The sequence below is a fragment of the Pempheris klunzingeri genome, chromosome 12 (genome assembly GCF_042242105.1).
Source record: "Pempheris klunzingeri isolate RE-2024b chromosome 12, fPemKlu1.hap1, whole genome shotgun sequence".
NCBI classification, from domain to species: domain Eukaryota; kingdom Metazoa; phylum Chordata; class Actinopteri; order Acropomatiformes; family Pempheridae; genus Pempheris; species Pempheris klunzingeri.
This window is the reverse complement of record NC_092023.1, coordinates 6,191,760-6,208,885: the sequence shown is the minus strand read 5'-3', so window position 1 is coordinate 6,208,885 and position 17,126 is coordinate 6,191,760. Positions and strand designations below refer to the sequence as shown.

Sequence of the window (17,126 nt, the reverse complement as noted above, 5' to 3'; positions counted from 1 at the left end):
GAATTTCACCAAAACCAAAGTATTTGGAACATTTAAATTCTGACTCAATGATGATGCTACAAGAGAAGTTATTACAATTCTTCCTGTGGACTATGTGAATGTCTATGCTGAATTTTAAGGCAGTTCTACAGCCAACAGATGACAAGTTGGTGGAGTTGGTGAGTTATTAAGATTAATCTTCTAGGGATCACAAATTTCTGTATGAAACATCATGACAACCCATCCAATAGTTGTTGGAATATTTCTGCTTGGACTTAAACGGTGGACCGATCGACCAGCATTGCTATCCTTCAAGCGTTACCGCCAGTGTGGCTAAAAACCACATACGGACTAAAATATTTATATGGAGAGCCACACCCATCGCTCACTTACTGTAACTAACCCATCTTCTCTCTAGTCCAATAGTTTTATTTCATATTTCCATAGGAATAATTTATGCTGTCTACAAAACATTGCAGCTAACGCCTCATCCTGAAAGTGCCTGGTTATGGATTATTTTATTCATGTATGTATAGTCGTGTATAGGAGACTTTGGCTTCACCACACCCATCTCCCTCCTTCTGCTCCCTCCATTTCACTTTCTCTGCTGCAGTGTTTGTCCCCTGTGGTCCCTCCAGCATAAACAGCCATTCATCACCATTCTGAGGATTTAAGTCAATGCCAATTGGATTGCAATCGACGTAACTGATAAATTACGGCATACTACAAAATGAATGAGCAGCACAGCTAGCTAAACTCAACAATTGGGAAAAATGGGAGGGAGGCATGGGGACAGCCTGCAGTTCTGGAGGGCAAAGAGTTTGAGTTAAGGGAGTAGAAGAAAAATGGCTCAGAAATTGAGTTTCATTACAGAGGGCACACGTTACTGGCGTAATGCGTCATGTCATCGAATACTGAACAGAGAGGTGAAACATTGATAGATTTGTCTGTGTCCACTGCGGCTGATTCACAGAGAAATTGGGTTGTGAAGGATGCATGAGGATTCATGGATAGATGGTCACTGCAGCTATTGATTGTTTCTTTTGTCACATCAACATGACAGGCGCTTTCCTAAAAAGACACTGTTGATCTTGATCAATATTGTTATTTATTGACTTTTAGCTGAATCATATAGTGACAATTTGATCATATGTTGTTATCTTTTAACAGATTTCTGTTGTTCAAATGAATGATGACCAAACTGTTATTATTGATAGCGATATATATATAAAAGTAGCATCATTAATATTGCGATAATGATTTTAACCATATAGTTAGGTCTAGTTTAGGGTGTAGTTGTATATGTGTTTGTTGTACAGATTCCTAATTATAACACATGCAGCTCCCCATGGGGGGATAAAACATCATGCAGTAAAATCCTCATTCTGCAGGGTTAGGGTTAGCATGGCATATAATGGGCGAGATACCTTGTTCTACTGAATGCATACAAGGAGACGTGTGCTGCCTGGGGTGAGGTGATTGTCACGAAGGAGCCCGATGCAGGATATGGTGCTGTGTTGACAGCTGAATCCATGCTGAGGAGTTTACTGACAGCAATAAATTAGTTCCACATACTCAACAGGAAAGCGTAATTAGCCAGCCCAAACAGACGCACAAAGACGTGCATTAACACACTCATACATGCACATGTAAACACCTACACATGCACAGGCACACACACGCTGCATGGAGAAACGTACTGTATCTACTCAGGCAAACACGAATCAGACGCACACATGTACGTTCACGAATAGACCCGTGGATGCAAACGATCTCTGGCAGTACCGAACAGCTGCTGTAAAAACACAAATATGCTTATGCAAGCCAAAAGGGACTGTCAGTGCAAAAATGTACGTATACACACAATGCATTAACGTGAAAAGTACTGAAAAGTAGAGCACTGTGAATGACAGCTGTTCTCCATGCAGGCAGGAAGGCAGTCACAGAGGGTGCAAGAGAACACATTCACACTTATTTTCTCCACAACAGGATGTTTCGGGACACATGGAAACACAATGGAACATACCCACGGTGTCCTTACACACTTTGCACAATCTCACCTTGTTTCCTGCCAAGACACTCACACACACTCTAAGCAAATGTTTCCACACACAAGGTATGGAGAATGGGGGAAATAAGATAAGAGAGGAGTAATCACAGGCAAAAGGTGTACAAACGAAAAATCATTAAAAAAAAAGAGTGTGCTCATGGTCAGATTCTGAACTACAAAATCTGTTTCTGAAAAAGTGAAGCGTACTGGATTTGATACAATTGCAGTTAGAATGCTTGTGCTGTCACTCTACCGCAAAGAGAGACAGATGTGTTGTATTTGCGGATGACAGGGGTTAATATGCAGAGTGCCATGCAGTGTGTGGGTGGATGGGTAGGCAGAGGGATGACCATAGGGTTTAGGGAGCGGGCCATGTGAACAGATGGTCCCTGGTTGCCACCCAAGATCCCATTAAGAAAGATGGCAGGGCTGACCTATTTCTGGACCCACCATGCCGTGAAAATCTACTGCACAGAGAGATAGGGCGAATACATATTCCTAGGTTATAATCCTTGCTGTTTTTGTTGGACATTATGGGATTACATACATCGTTACTGTAGCAAAATCAATTAGATGAGATGTTGAGGTAATGCAGCACAAGAATTCCTCCTATTCATATTTCCAGCTGTCCAGCTAGTCATTTTCACGGACACTGTACCCTTGAGTGCTTAATGAGGTCTCTCTACAAAGCAACTAGGGTGATATGGTTGTCAAGAGACTGACGAGCCATCCACTGTCGGGCCAGAGGTGCACTGGCTTTCACCTATGTTCCACATGCAGTGCCTTTGTGTGGACAGCTGTCTCGTGGGGCTCACAGAGACACTTCCTCCTTAATCTGCAGCTGGCACTTAGTCGCTTAGTTGCTTCCTGCTCTGCATTAGTCCCCACAGTTAAACTTTTGTTTGCCCGTCAATCAACATTTCTTTCGAAGCCATTTAAAATATTTATAACGGGTTGTTGTGACTTTATGTGCGGTTTTATTCTTCTCTATTTTTTGATGACTGCATTACCAGCAGAGGATCATGTTCGATTATATTTAAGTTCATTATCCCTCATGTTTCCCTTTGACCGTGAGCTGAGTGTCAACTGAAAACTACACTGGGGGCAGATCATGTGTGAATGAGGTGATAAATATTTGATAAGGTGATATTGTAAAGGTGATACAAAAAGCCAAAGATCCACACAGAGGAGCAACACTGGCGCATGCTAGCATCAATCATTCCCCCCGGTATTTTATAAGGCACATAAGGTGACACGGAGCCTAATCGAAATTGGATATATGGCCCTGTGTGTGTGTGTGTGTGATGGAGGTTGGGAGGGGCTCATGCATGTAACACACAGAGACTATTATCACACAATGACAAGGGACTTTGACATACGACCAGTCTGAGGAAACAACGAATTATCAGCACCTTTGTCTCTTGAAATCACATATGGTTGTACACATAAATTCTCACAAGCACACACAAAGTGCCTGTGTACACCTGCTGCTCATTGTTTACTGTTATTACATGTTCTAAACGATGCCATGAGCTATAATAGCTTTCTGCTCTGGCAGCCTATGGCTCTGCAATGGGCCACGAATGACGGGAATGATTCTGAAGCAACACGCGTATGGTCTTAACGGTTGTGCAGCATCGGTGGGTATGTGTTCATTTAATTCCTTTCTAATTAAAGCAAAGTAGTTTGGCAAAGTCAAATTAGACACCAATAACAAAACAGGCCTTGTTCTTTGCATGCCGGTAATTCGGCCCAGCATGGGGAAACAATATGGGGACTCCTGGGCCAAGCTCCTGCCATGGGTGGATTTAGATTTGTCTGGTAATTCAATAAGCCTGGGGGTATACTTGATCTTTCACTAGCAGTTAAGTCATCAAGGCAAACAAATGAACGGGGATGGAGGGCTCTGCCTGTCTCCCTACCACAGCCTATCTGTCTCAATCTGCTTTGGCGTTGGCTCGTCCACCTGGATAGAATGGAGTCTGCATCAAGCTTAAATCCTACCTGTGTGTGTGTGTGTGTGTGTGTGTGTTCTGCTCTACTCTACCCAGGCAGACACCCCCCTAATGTCAGATGACTGAGCGCCACTACACAGCAGTTGCTATGGTTACCAGCTAGGTTTTATGTACACGGATACACGGATACTCACAGCAATTTTGATTTGCAGTGAAGCACTGATGGGAGAGCAAGAGTCCCACAAAATCATCCACCCACACGCACACACACACACACACACATATATATATATACACAGCAGCGTACAGCCTGCCATGCATGCACTGTATATGTGTATACACACACACATCCACAAATGTACACATTCCACCCACATGAAGAGATACTCATTCACCTACACAGAGCGCTCATCAGTACATATTGTGCTACATATCATTAGACTGAGCATGTAAGCAAACACAGCCTGCTGGGAAGAATTATCAGCCCCACCAGAAGTGGCACAAATCACAGTAGGTGATGCGCCGGCATACCTCTATGCATAGAAAACCGTTTAAAGCAACCAGTGCCTTATTTCTCATCAACTCTCACAGCCATGCAATGCTCTGTTTCACTCTTCATTTGTCTCTCTGTTCATGTGACTGTCTCTCTCTTACACACACACACACACACACACACACACACATACATACATGTAAGGCAGATTGGAAGCGCTCAGTCAGAGCAGAAGATGAAAGTGAGAGGGAGCTGTGTCCATGCCAGAGGAGCTGTGTGAGTGTGGAAGTGATGAAAGAGAGGCTCATTTAGTAATTGACAGCTCCCTTCAGGATTCTTCATCTTCTTCACCATGAAAGGCCCGAATCTCTCTCAACACCAAGCTATTCTCACCAGGCGTGAAGAAACTGTCATATTCCAGCAAACATTAACAATGGCAGTGTTAGTATTTTAGTTTGGATCCATCTTGCTCCCGACTCCTGCAGCTGCTTCATTCAGTCCACAAACGCACAGTGGATGTCTATTCAAGACAAACACACTGGTGTACACACTCTGATGAAATTTAGGCTGTGATTTGTGCCTGAAGATGCCTTTTACATATTCAGGCACAAATCACAGCCTAAATTTCTCAGCAGTTTTTCCTCTGCAGTTCAGTTTTCCAAACTGAAAAAACTGCTAAAAAAAAAAAGTAACTGATGCAGAGAAACTCAATATTTTATCTCTGTGAGAAAATCATAAAACTGATAAAGAAAAGAAAAGCTGTTGGCAGGGTCATTTCACTCTAATGCATACTGTCCAGCATGGAAATGCTGAATGGTTGAACAGTCTGCTGCTCCGTGGACCTAAGCGGCAGACATCTTGCTAAGCTGAGAGGAGGAGCGCATAAGAAATGCTGCTGATGAAAAGGCAGTTTTTGATTTTAATAATGGACAGAGGAGACGCTTCTGAGAATGAATCAAATGTTCACAACCTCAAACTGAGTCATATTTGTATACAGCCTATAAAAGTGTATGTACTGTATGTATAATAGGGATGTGCACCTCCTTCACTGACGCTGATGGGATACGCATCTTGATGCATTGCCAACAATCTGATACATTAAAGATACATATGGAGCAACAACCAATGAGGTACAATTCATCTCTATCGTGACGCAGAGTGATTTGACACCATTTGATTCAACATAATGCAATTCAAAGTGATACAGTTCGATGTGATGCAAAAGATTACAATGCTATACATTGAATATGACACAAAAAGCAGAATTTTATTTTGTTGGTTCTACTTAAACAAACAGCAGATGATAAATTAACAAAAAAGTGACATTTTTATTTCACATGTTTGTTTCTCCAGTACTGCAACTCAGTAAGCATCTCATTTACACTATTTCCTTCTGAACCTCTAAAAAAACACTTGGCCCTTTCACAAACAGGCCTTTTCACAAATCCTTTGTAGTGCAAAAAAAAAAAAATGTAAAAGAGAAGTACATTTAAATGTAAAAGAAAAAAGCCAACTATTATTGGGAGTATTCTGATGGGACTGATTAGCTCAAATGCACAACATGCACGAATCACCTAAATTTATAAAACATTAGTGTACATTAAAACATATTTATGTATGGCTGAGACCTTAACCTTTAATTTGATGCTTTTTAAAATAGTCTAACATAAATAATGCATGAGAAATACGTAAAAAGTGTTCCAACTATTCCGGGTTTCCCCTACAGTCAACATGGCGGTGTAGATAACAGACACAGGGATTTATTCATCTCGTATCGTGCTTGAGGTTAGTATATCATAACATATTGGGTATAGAATTAATCTGCAGACGATCCAGTTCAAAATGAGACTGACCTTTTCAATGGATGTGAGTTTTTACGCTGTGGACAGACAGACAGACAAATACAGGTACACACAACACACATCACCGAATGCTGGCAGAAATAATAATTTGGATTTTACTGATGCAAAGATATTATAAATGATGCATCGCAAATTCATCCCAAATTGCGTCCGCAGAATGCTTTTTTTATTCATATACTATATATATTTATTATAGACTAGACACTGTACACAGCAGCTGATTCTATTGCCAAGACAAGTTTCTTTGTGACCATCAGTTGACAGAATTAACTGTGAATCTGCTGAAATATGAAAACATATGCCATATGTATGAGTTAGACCACTGCACATACATCTAGATTTGTAGAGTGCAGGAGAGATTCTGGGGGCAGAGTGAGGGATGAAGCTAAAGAAAGAAGGTTCAGCAGGGGAGAGGGACTGTAATTCATACTAAGAGAAAAGCCACAGTGACAGCCTCTTACCTACTGCACACACACAACACCACATATGCTACCTCTCGTACTTGACAAATAAATCTTCCCCTCACACACACAAGCATGTGCATGTGCATGCACACCCACTCACACAAATACACACACACACACACACACACACACACACACACTCTTCGGTTCAGCTGGCAGAGGTAAGCAGAGTGAATTACAGTGTGCCACACATAGGCCATTGCAGCAGAAAGAAGGCTGGACAGTGCCAACCAAATACCCAGCTGAGATTCAGCAAGGACTGTGCATCCGCCAGCATCACTGGGGATCAAATTAATTGGCCTGCAGTATGTCTCCAGTGGGACCTGTATAGAACAGGTGAGTAAATGTGTACATGGCACTGATTATACAGTGGATTAATCTGGAAGCCAACTTGGGTGTGAAAACCAGTTGCAGTCGGTTTGTCTGAGTTATGTCTGCTGCATTTATCTAATCGTGAGTTTGGCAAATGATTCGTGTCAAAACAAGTGCTAACGGATTTGAGTTTGGAATTGGGCTTTGAGACATTTGTATCCACTAGAAGAGGGAAAACCTACCAGAACTCTGCCTGTGAGCGTCTGAGCGGAGATCATGACACCGGCCCAGTCTTTGACTGAAGTCATCCATCCCACCTCACTGGCTGGGGCCTCCTCCTTCTCATCGGCACCCTTTGGTCTGTCTGCTGCCTGATTGTTGGCGGGGTTGTTCACCTTCTGAGCCTCCTGAAAGAAAGACATTCTAATCTGTAATTCCGATAAAAACAGGAATGTGACTTGCTGTAGGGATAAGAAAAATATGCGTGGGGAAAATTAAAAGGCACAAACTTGAATTACACCAAAGTTTGTTGAATATAATCAACAAACAACAAAAGTACTCATACCAGCCCCTACTGTAAAACAATATCCTGTTAGGTGGAAGATTGAGGCTTCCATGTTCCTGAGCTCAAACATCCACATTCATGATGAGCTACAACCTCTAAAGGCAAAAAAAAAAAAAACGACTGCCATTGCAGCCATGATGGCATCCATCTGTTATATGCTGAATATGTGTCTGATTGAGTTTGAGTGCATGTGTGTTAGATAAGGACAGAATGTACGTGTAGTCACTCTTGCCATTTTTCACATACGGCTCTTTAAGTTAATTTTTCCTCTGGGTTGTGAGAGTAAGACTGTTGTTTTCACGCAGGCCCTTCAACATTCCTTGTCCGACTGAGTGAGCAGAGTTGCATGGCAGTTCATTGACATGCCTTGCTTGGCACAGTCACTGCATGCAGCTGTTCTTCTCCAGCCATTCACTCATTCCTGATTTGACACACGAAAGCACTCAGCTTCCCTGTCCTTGTGGCAGAAAAAGGGAATGAGTAGATTTCCTCGTGATTTACAGCCTTTGAGGCACCCACATGGAGTACACACACATGCACAAAGATGAAGCATAAAGTTTTGTGTGTGTCACGCTCAGTCTCATAAAAACACGGGGGTAGGCCCAGTAAATGGTGTCCACAGAGAATCCCTGGAATTGCAATAACTTTCAACCTTCTTGATGGCAGCCCGTTGCTCCTTTCCAATGAGGCAGGCTTATATTACCACAGGGTACACATGCAGCACTTTACAATGTCCCTCTTCACAGTGACATCCGACAAGTAGCCATCCAAACAGATTAAGTGCTATGTCAGCAAAGTGAAATTTGTGTCCCAGGACTGTACATGTCACACTGCTGCAGTTTTGTTTTAGACGGCCCCCTAACATCCAAAAACGATGACGTGAATAAAAATTTTTAAAAAAAAGATTTGTGTTTACAGTGACTTTGTTTTTGTTGTTCACCCTACACATTTCATTCCAGGAAGAGTATTGGCCAATAAGGAGATGAAACCCCAAGTCAAGTAACCGCTGTGGTGACCAATGCTTATGTGAACACATACGACACAAGACAAACCAAACTTCATCTTGAGTATTTCTGCAGGGCTAAAGAGCAGTGCTATCACAGATGAGCCCAAGAGAGTGCTCTGTCCATTTCAAGAGGATTGTCTGGTCAAATTGGATTACATTTCATAATGATATGGCATGGACACAGCTGCCATTTTCCTAATTTGATTCCAACCCCATAACAATGCCAATAAACTGGCCCTAAAAAAGCTTGACTTAGTCATAAGATTATTATCTGCTGTTGCCGTTGGGCCTCTCAGTACTGCAGTGGATAATTCATTTACTTATGCTTTATATACTCATTAAATGGCTTAGTGTTAGGGACATGCAAACTTTTCTAGTATTTATCATGAGTGTGATCTGCATTTTGTTTTTTCTTTAAAAGTCACACAAAATCAGTGATTATAAATGACAGCTACTGCTTCTGTAGGCAGATGGATCTTAATTTTGGGACTAAATTAAATTGAGACGCTTATGTAAACAACATCTACATTTCAAAGTTTAAGCTCATATCACAAAATCCTGCTTCCCAGATGCATGAGGGCGTGATAAGCTGAGTTAAATAAGTATATCTAACTTCTCTTAAATTCTCAACCACCTACAGCCCCACGTCCATACTGCTTCGGTCCTCACTTGTCTACGTAGTCAGAATGCATCTCTCCTGTCACATGCTGGAAATACTCAGCAAAGTGTGTATGCATGCGGGTCACTATGCACAGGGATGTCTAAAGTTTCACTCTGATTGGCTGTGTGCCTGTTCAATAGCACTCCAGGCATGTTGTGGTGGCATAGTATGTGCTAGTCTGTGCTCAGCAGTTACTTCTTAGCCAGAGGGGCCCACCAACCTCACACTCCAAACACAGTGGGAACACACTACATCACACTAGAACTACTGTGTATCACACAAGTCATGTCTCACAGTAGCAGTACCCGTGTCTGGCTCTTTTTGCTACCGTTTCCTCCAGATTTGTTTTCAAGCATGCCGTAAATGCCATCAGACATAAATCCTGACTGACAGATTTGCTGGTGCTGCATCACATCATGGAAAGCCCAAACAACAATGTCTTCATGAATTAGGTTTTTAAACAGACAAACAGAATAGTCAGACGTGTATTTTTACAAGGATTTCAAGATATAATATTTAGATTTCATTATTTTGTATTTATTTTCAGATCACGTGTAGACCTCCACTGATGCCGGGTTATTCTGGGAATGGTGATTCTCACTGGCACACACCTGAACATGGAGGCTATAAGAACACATTCAGCAGCAGTAATGTTTTCCTGTGCATGTTTGTGAGCATGTGTGTGGTGGAGGGGAACACATGAATAATGGATGTGGTCGTAAACTGATGGTTGGGCAGATCAGAAGAGACAATGTAAACAAGGAATTGTTTCTAGTTCATTTGAGAGGCCAGTGGTAGACCTCAGCTGAGGGAGAGAGAGAAGCGCTGAAGCAGCCTGCCATGGGAGAATCCATCTGCTGGCTATATATACACACCTGTGATGTCAAACCGAGAGACAGACAGAGAAAGAGAGACAGGCAGAGAGACAGAAGGAGAGAGGGCTCAGCAGCGATGAGTTGATGAATGTGTTTATAGCCAAACTCAAAAGGGGGGAAAACGATATAATGAAAGAAGCAACATTTCTTAAATGAGCATCACGTCAAAGTGAATGTACTCATACAGACCTGGTAAACCTGAAAAGCTACTCGCAACATGTGCAGCATGAAATCAGATGGCGGTTGCAATTATTATTGATGGACGAATTTGTGTGGAATTCTAGTTGCTGCTATGTTCTTTGATTGTTGTTTCACGTTGTGAGTTTAATGCCTAACAAAGGTCTAAGGTGTTAATGTATCACCTGCTAAAATGTCTATTTAAAAAACTGAATTTAGTTCATCTCCCTACTTCATGAAACCTTTTTAGAAAATGACAGATGAACACAGTTAATATTAGGATTGTACCAATTAACAGAGTACACAGGGGAGGCCTGGTAATAAAGAGCAAGAAAAAGACAGATAAAACATGACAGGAAAAAAAAAAAGAGACATACGGGCACTAAGAAATCTACAGAACAGGGACAAAAAGACAGAGGCTATGGGAGACGAAGAAGGACACCCACACAAACAAAAGCAGATAGAATGACAGAACAATAAAGCAAGTGCGGCAGAGGTAATGACAGAGAGACACAAATTACAAGACATGAAGAGAGACAGGATACTGAGCAAACACAGGACAGACAGACAGACAGACAGAGAGGGGGGAGAATGTGACAGAGAGACAAAAAGACTTGCAGGACAGGGAGATAAACAAGTCTGTGAAAGACAGACAGCGGGACAGATTAGGAGCAGGAGAAATGGGGAGTGAGAGACCAGAGACAGAGAGTAAGACAGAGAGAAAAGACAGGAGAGACAGACAGAAACATGCCCATGTGACTCCGCTGATCTAACAGGACTTGGCTTAAGCGCAGCTGTTCCTCTGGCTTTTGTCCGCATCGCTGGGGAAAACTCTATTCCAGTGTGAGGGGCTATTTATAGCCTAACCCAGGGAGACGTGAAACTAGTGAATCTCATAACATGCTCTGTTCCCCCTGTTTGCTATTTTAATGCCGGTACAGTTACCCTGTGTCCCTGGGTTACAGACCTACACTGGGTCACCGCGGAAGGGAAAAGGGAGAAGGAATAAGGAGCTTCTTCATATACTAAAAGCGCTTGCACACATACGCAGGTGCAAAGCTGAGCGGCGTGTGGAGAAAAGCTGTTATTTCTCTGTATAGGTCATGCCCACTGGACCATATAAAGCTGATGGTACAGACTAATCACCATCAGAAAGTGACATGCGACTTGAAGGATGCATACATACTGAATGTATAAATAACACGTGTTCCCTAACACAGTTTACTACTGAAAAACATGGCGATCAAAGTGCAAAAACAAAGAGCAGCATTCTGATTTGAGATGATGGGACTCTACAGGACAAAGCCCGTTGATCCTGAGGTTAAGGGCTTACCTAGGTTGCCATGTGTTTGATTTAGGGATTACACAGGTACAGCCTAGAATGCAATCTGCTCAGGACAGCACCCGCTATCATCACAATTTTCCTATCACCACTCTAATGTGATTTACAGAGGGTGGACAGCTGCAGAGCACATCAGCCCTTGTGCTACAGTGCTGCTGATACTGTGAAAACATTTGTCATGTAAAGTAAATCCACTTTTTTTTTTTTTTTTTTTTTTAGAGACAATGACAATGAAATGTTGAGTTATACAGTGAGCTATAAAACTTAGCTTATACTCCAGGGGTTGAGTTGCAAAAAGTCTTTTAGAGAATCCCAAATTCCAGCACGGTGCAGCAAGAAACTGTGAGATTGAGGTCAGTCAAGCCACAAGTATCCAAACTATCCAAAGTGTGATCGCTGACGCCATCACTGTCATTCAAAAGGTTGTCCGTCTCCAGAATCACATTAGCACTGTGTTCACCCTCTGTGCCAGGCCAGAGCAGGATTAGACAATTAGTGGACACTGAACTAAATAAATGGCTCAAATCAACAATGTCTGCAAACAGGAAGACAAACCAAACGGTTTACATCTCTTTTGGACAGCACAACCATCCTCATAACAGGACAGGAACTCGTTGCTCAAAATGGCTGCACTCTGAGTGAGCTTTTTGTCCCAATCGTGACGTCTCCTTGGCTAGCTAAGAGAGACAATGAGACAGTGATATGAAAGAGCATAATGTAAGCCAGGCAGAACATGCTGTCTAAGACGCACATTCTTTCATGTCCCCCTCCCCAAACAAAAGAGGACAGAATAAAGACACTTCCACATTAGTGTTACTTCCCTAGGACTGGAGGGAGAATGATAGAGAAAAAATCTTGAATGTACTGTCCTGTTGATTCATAATGCTGTACTGCACCTCCTCCATTGATACAACATTTCAAGCCCCAGTGGTCTGGGATAAAAATAGACAACGCAGTGAATTGTGGGAGACTGAAAGGTCAGTACTTGTCATCCGTAACATCTTTGAGTTCTATCATCTTAATGTCAGCAAATAATAGATGGCCAGTGGCTTAAATGAGGGCATACTTACGATGAGGGCTATACAATAAAAGAGCCCATATGGAAGTTTTTCATCTGAACATTTCTGGTGTAAAAAGCCTGGCTAAAGAGCACCGGACATGAGCTAATGTACATCCGTATCTCTATTCCCTCTGCACTTGTTTGTCAGCCAGAGGCTTTAGCGGCGTTAACCATCAGGAGAACACATCAAATAACACTAACTGCAGGTTTCACTTAGTTCACGATGTCACTGAGCAATAAATGGCACCGCAGCTGTTTCAGACCTCAAAAATCAATATCATAATTTTCTTTGCACTCTCCATTACTCTTAGAAACCCCGAGAGATGGCTGATCCCACATTACACCACAACCGAATTTGCACCTGACAATCACCTCTGCTCCCGTCTGTGAAGCCTGATAATTTACCCTGAACAAGGTAAGCAGCTGTAAATCAGGCTCTCCACCTCTGACAAAAAGCTTCTACTGTTGATCTTTGCTTCTACTGTATTTAACTCAAGTACATATAATTATCCCTGTAATCACCATGGAAACCGATTAACGGCCTCAGACACAAAGAGCACGAAAACATGTAAGAGGTAGCATAATTACCTTAATGTAGATGGAGGAGAGCGAATCTAACAAACGACCGTGTAGGTTAAGAAGTATCATTAGTGTGAAGTCATTACATACCACACATACAAAAATCATATTCACCTCTACGTGTGCACACGTGTGATCTTTTACAAATCAAGAGATGGCTCGTTACTATGGTGATACAACCAGGCTCGCATTCTTGTTTTCTATGCAAATGAGGTCTGACTTGAGGAGAAACGCTTCAAATTGGTCCATTTAATAAACCAGACAAATGCCCTTCAATGGGATTGCTGACATGGGGAGAATTTAGATGCAGTTGTTACTGCGCCAAGGACAAAAATCCCAGTTTACATACAAAGTCCTTGATTCTTTGTATAAGAACATACTATATACATTATATACATCTATGTATGTATATAGCAAATGACTAAGGTGTGCTCTGACCCAGGCTATAACCTACACTGTTTTTCCAAAGGGGGGTTACACACTATTTTATCCTATCAGAAAGTAGGTTGAATGAAAAAAAAAAAGCAACTTGCTTGAATGACATCAGCCTTTATCATACTGTAGCCATCAGTGGCACCTGAGGCGAATCTCCATCATTTGTCCAACGTACACGTGAATGGGATGAATGCACATGTCGAGAATTCAAGAGAATCCCCCTTCAAAATGGTCGAACAAGGTCCCAAAGCATTTCGACATCACAAATAGAAAATATGTCTAATGTTCCACATATTTTCAAAAAAGCAGCCTTCTACCTTACAGTATGAGGTACTTAGACAATTCTTAGGAGTAATGTTTGCACTAAATGCTACTGTGACGTTCCTCAAAATGACATTGTTGTCCTTGTGATGTTCTTGCTGCTTAGAACCACCACCCTCTATCTGTTCAGCTATACCCTGAAGGTTGACTCTATTTTCTATTATTGCTCTAACAAACAGGACTTTCATCCATTCAAGGGCGCTGGACAATTTCGTGGGTCTGTGTGTGCGCGTATATACAGTACGTGTGTGTGTGTGTGTAAAGGACGATGATTGATTTCTATTTCATCAGGGGCTCAGTTTGTGTCGGCATCGCTTACCACATCTATGAATCAGGAGGTAATAGTGTGCCTCCAAGCTTGCCGCCTGTCTGGACCTCCTAACCACGGAGCCTGTGGCAGCACTCATATCTCCGCTAACAGAGCTCCATCAGCAGCAGGACATTCTCAGCTGCACACAGCACCGCAGAGCCAAAAAACGGAGGTCATTTTCTAAAACAGCATGTGTCTTAACCACACTGCAGCATGCTAGGCAGCCTTATCATGAGATATTCTGTATATTGTATATTAGAAGAGAAGCACTGTAGCATGAACACATGCAGAGTCTCAGTCAAGTGTTGACTTGCTGAATTTTGTCAATTAAGGACTTAAGTTCCGTCCTCTTACTTATCACTTACTGTATCTAATATTTCACTTCGGTTTATCAAAGCATACAAGGAGGAAGATAAAAGGATGAAACACTTACTCATAATATGAATCATGTTGACCGATATGCTATTTGGGTTATTTAAAAAAAAACGGAAAGTGAAAGAATTTCAATTTAAGTGATAGTCATCTGCAGAGGTAACACTCACATTACATATTCTAATAATTTGAAAATGATTTTGTAAGATTCTTGGTATTTCTTTATATGATGTCAGAACTAAGTTGGATTCATTATTTCCATATTCAATCATTGCATATATGTTTTTAAGGGGCCATTTTTGAGGTCTATAATTAAGGTTTTCAGGACCTCGTTAATGAACTGAAAGTATGAACCTTTCCTCTCCACAGGCTTGTTTCTTCCACACCATTGGTGAGTTTATAGAGCAGCACAGACAACAACAACAGCTACAACAACAACCTTGTCAAGATGTCACCTGTCTTTGCTCTGATCCAGCTCACTGCAACTTATTGCAACTCATTATATTCTGGAATCACACAGTCTCGTCTCCAACTGGTCCAAATTGTAGCAGCAAGAGTTTTGACAAGGTCAAAAAAGAGGGAGCGCATTACTTCCATTCTTGCCTCCCAACACTGACTGCCTGTTAGATATAGCCTTGATTCTAAAATCCTGAGTTTTGTGTACAAGGTGTTATATGCTTTCCATTTAAGAACTCCTGTCCCTACATCACGCTGCCTAACGAAGACTTCTGTCTCTCCTGAGATCCAGGACGGCGTGTTCTGGGGACAGGACGGTCTCTCTCACTACCTCACCTAAAATTATGGAACTCTGAAACTGAAACCTTCAAGAATCACCTTAAAGCCCACTTTACTCACTAGCTTACCAGATATTTCTTCATGTATAATAATAATAATAATAATTTCCTCTGTGTATGCTGTAAAGCTTTCTTAATCAAAAGGTGTGTAAAGTGCTACGTAAATAAAGTTGATTTGATTTGATACCTTATTGCCCTCCTAACACTTTAATGAGCTTTCCTCCTAAATACAGACTGAGGGAGAGTTCTCTGTCAATAAGTGAGTCAGCGTACAACAGATGAAATCGGGGGCCCATTAACCTCTGCGGAACAGGCTAGTGAGGTGTTTTCCAAGAGTGGAAAACAACCAAGATGGCAGCTATTGCCCTAATTGGCTCCCTGCTGTCTGGCCTGTGCTGATCAATGGGCCCACTCTATAAAGAGCAACATCCAGACATGACTGGCAGATACATTTTTTTGCAGCAAACTGGTAGGTGCTGAAGTGCAGCGTTGAAAGCACACAGCCAACAATACTCTCATGGGAGAAAGAGTTGATGTTGTTTCTTCTTGGTGCAATACGAGTCTACAAATGCAACACAAACTATCGGTTTAGTGTAACAATAGACAATAAAGCTTGGCAGTTTTTTTTAATTTGTTTGCAAGTTTGTATTCAGCCAACAAGAAAATAACTCTGTTACTCAATGAATCAGTCACTCTAACCACAGAACAACAGATGAGTTGGAAATGTTGCATGATTGTTCTCAGTTTTCTGGGCATTCACGCATAAGACATGAATGACAAAGTACGAGCAGAGTCTTTCAGCATGCCAAGTTACCAGATGTGTATATATGCAACAGCATGTCCGTGGTCTAAATAATGTTTTTGATTAGCTCTTATTTACAAAGATGCAAAATCAATCCCAAATGTTTAAACACAAGTTACTGTGTGATGCATTCTGACAATTATAAAAGGTAATGGGCCTTCATCTTCCACTGCTACTTTCACAGCTCTCACACTGTTAACCTCTCTTCATGATCTTGTTTGATTTGTCATCTCCTCCCTAACTGCCAGCCAATCAAACCACTATTATACCCAGTCACAGTTCGCTGACCATAAATCAACCCCTGAGGTACAGTTTGAGGTAATCTGGTCTAACCACATATCACGCTATCTTCCCATTCTCCTTTCCTTCTCCTCTCCCTTCATTGTTGTCACTCTTCCTTTGCTTTCTCTTCAGTTCCTCTCCATTTCTTTTTGCTCTCTCCTCTCTCCTCTCTTTTCCACTCCACTCCACTCCACCGGCTTAAGAGAAGCCTGAAGAGACCAAGGAGATTAGACTCTCTCTGCTTGAAAGACAGGTCTCATTACCTTTATCTTCTCCTGATGCAATAATACTGTAAAAAACTCTCGCTGATGCCAGCCAGTGCACAGGACTATGTGAATTTAGCGAGACAAGCTTAAGCCACATGCTTGATATGGAACAAGAGTAAAGAAGGTATGGGTTTGAATTTTAATCCAGTTTCCCAGTCAACTGT

General features: G+C 41.8%; 1 protein-coding gene across 1 annotated transcript in view; it reads right to left on the bottom strand.

Moving 5' to 3' along the window:
• LOC139210505 (calcium-activated potassium channel subunit alpha-1a) overlaps positions 1-17,126 on the bottom strand; it is a 129,800-nt gene that overhangs the window by 90,104 nt on the left and 22,570 nt on the right. The window contains exon 2 of the mRNA XM_070840507.1: positions 7,358-7,522. Coding sequence (XP_070696608.1) covers positions 7,358-7,522 — 165 coding nt within the window. The remainder of the gene's footprint in view (positions 1-7,357; positions 7,523-17,126) is intronic.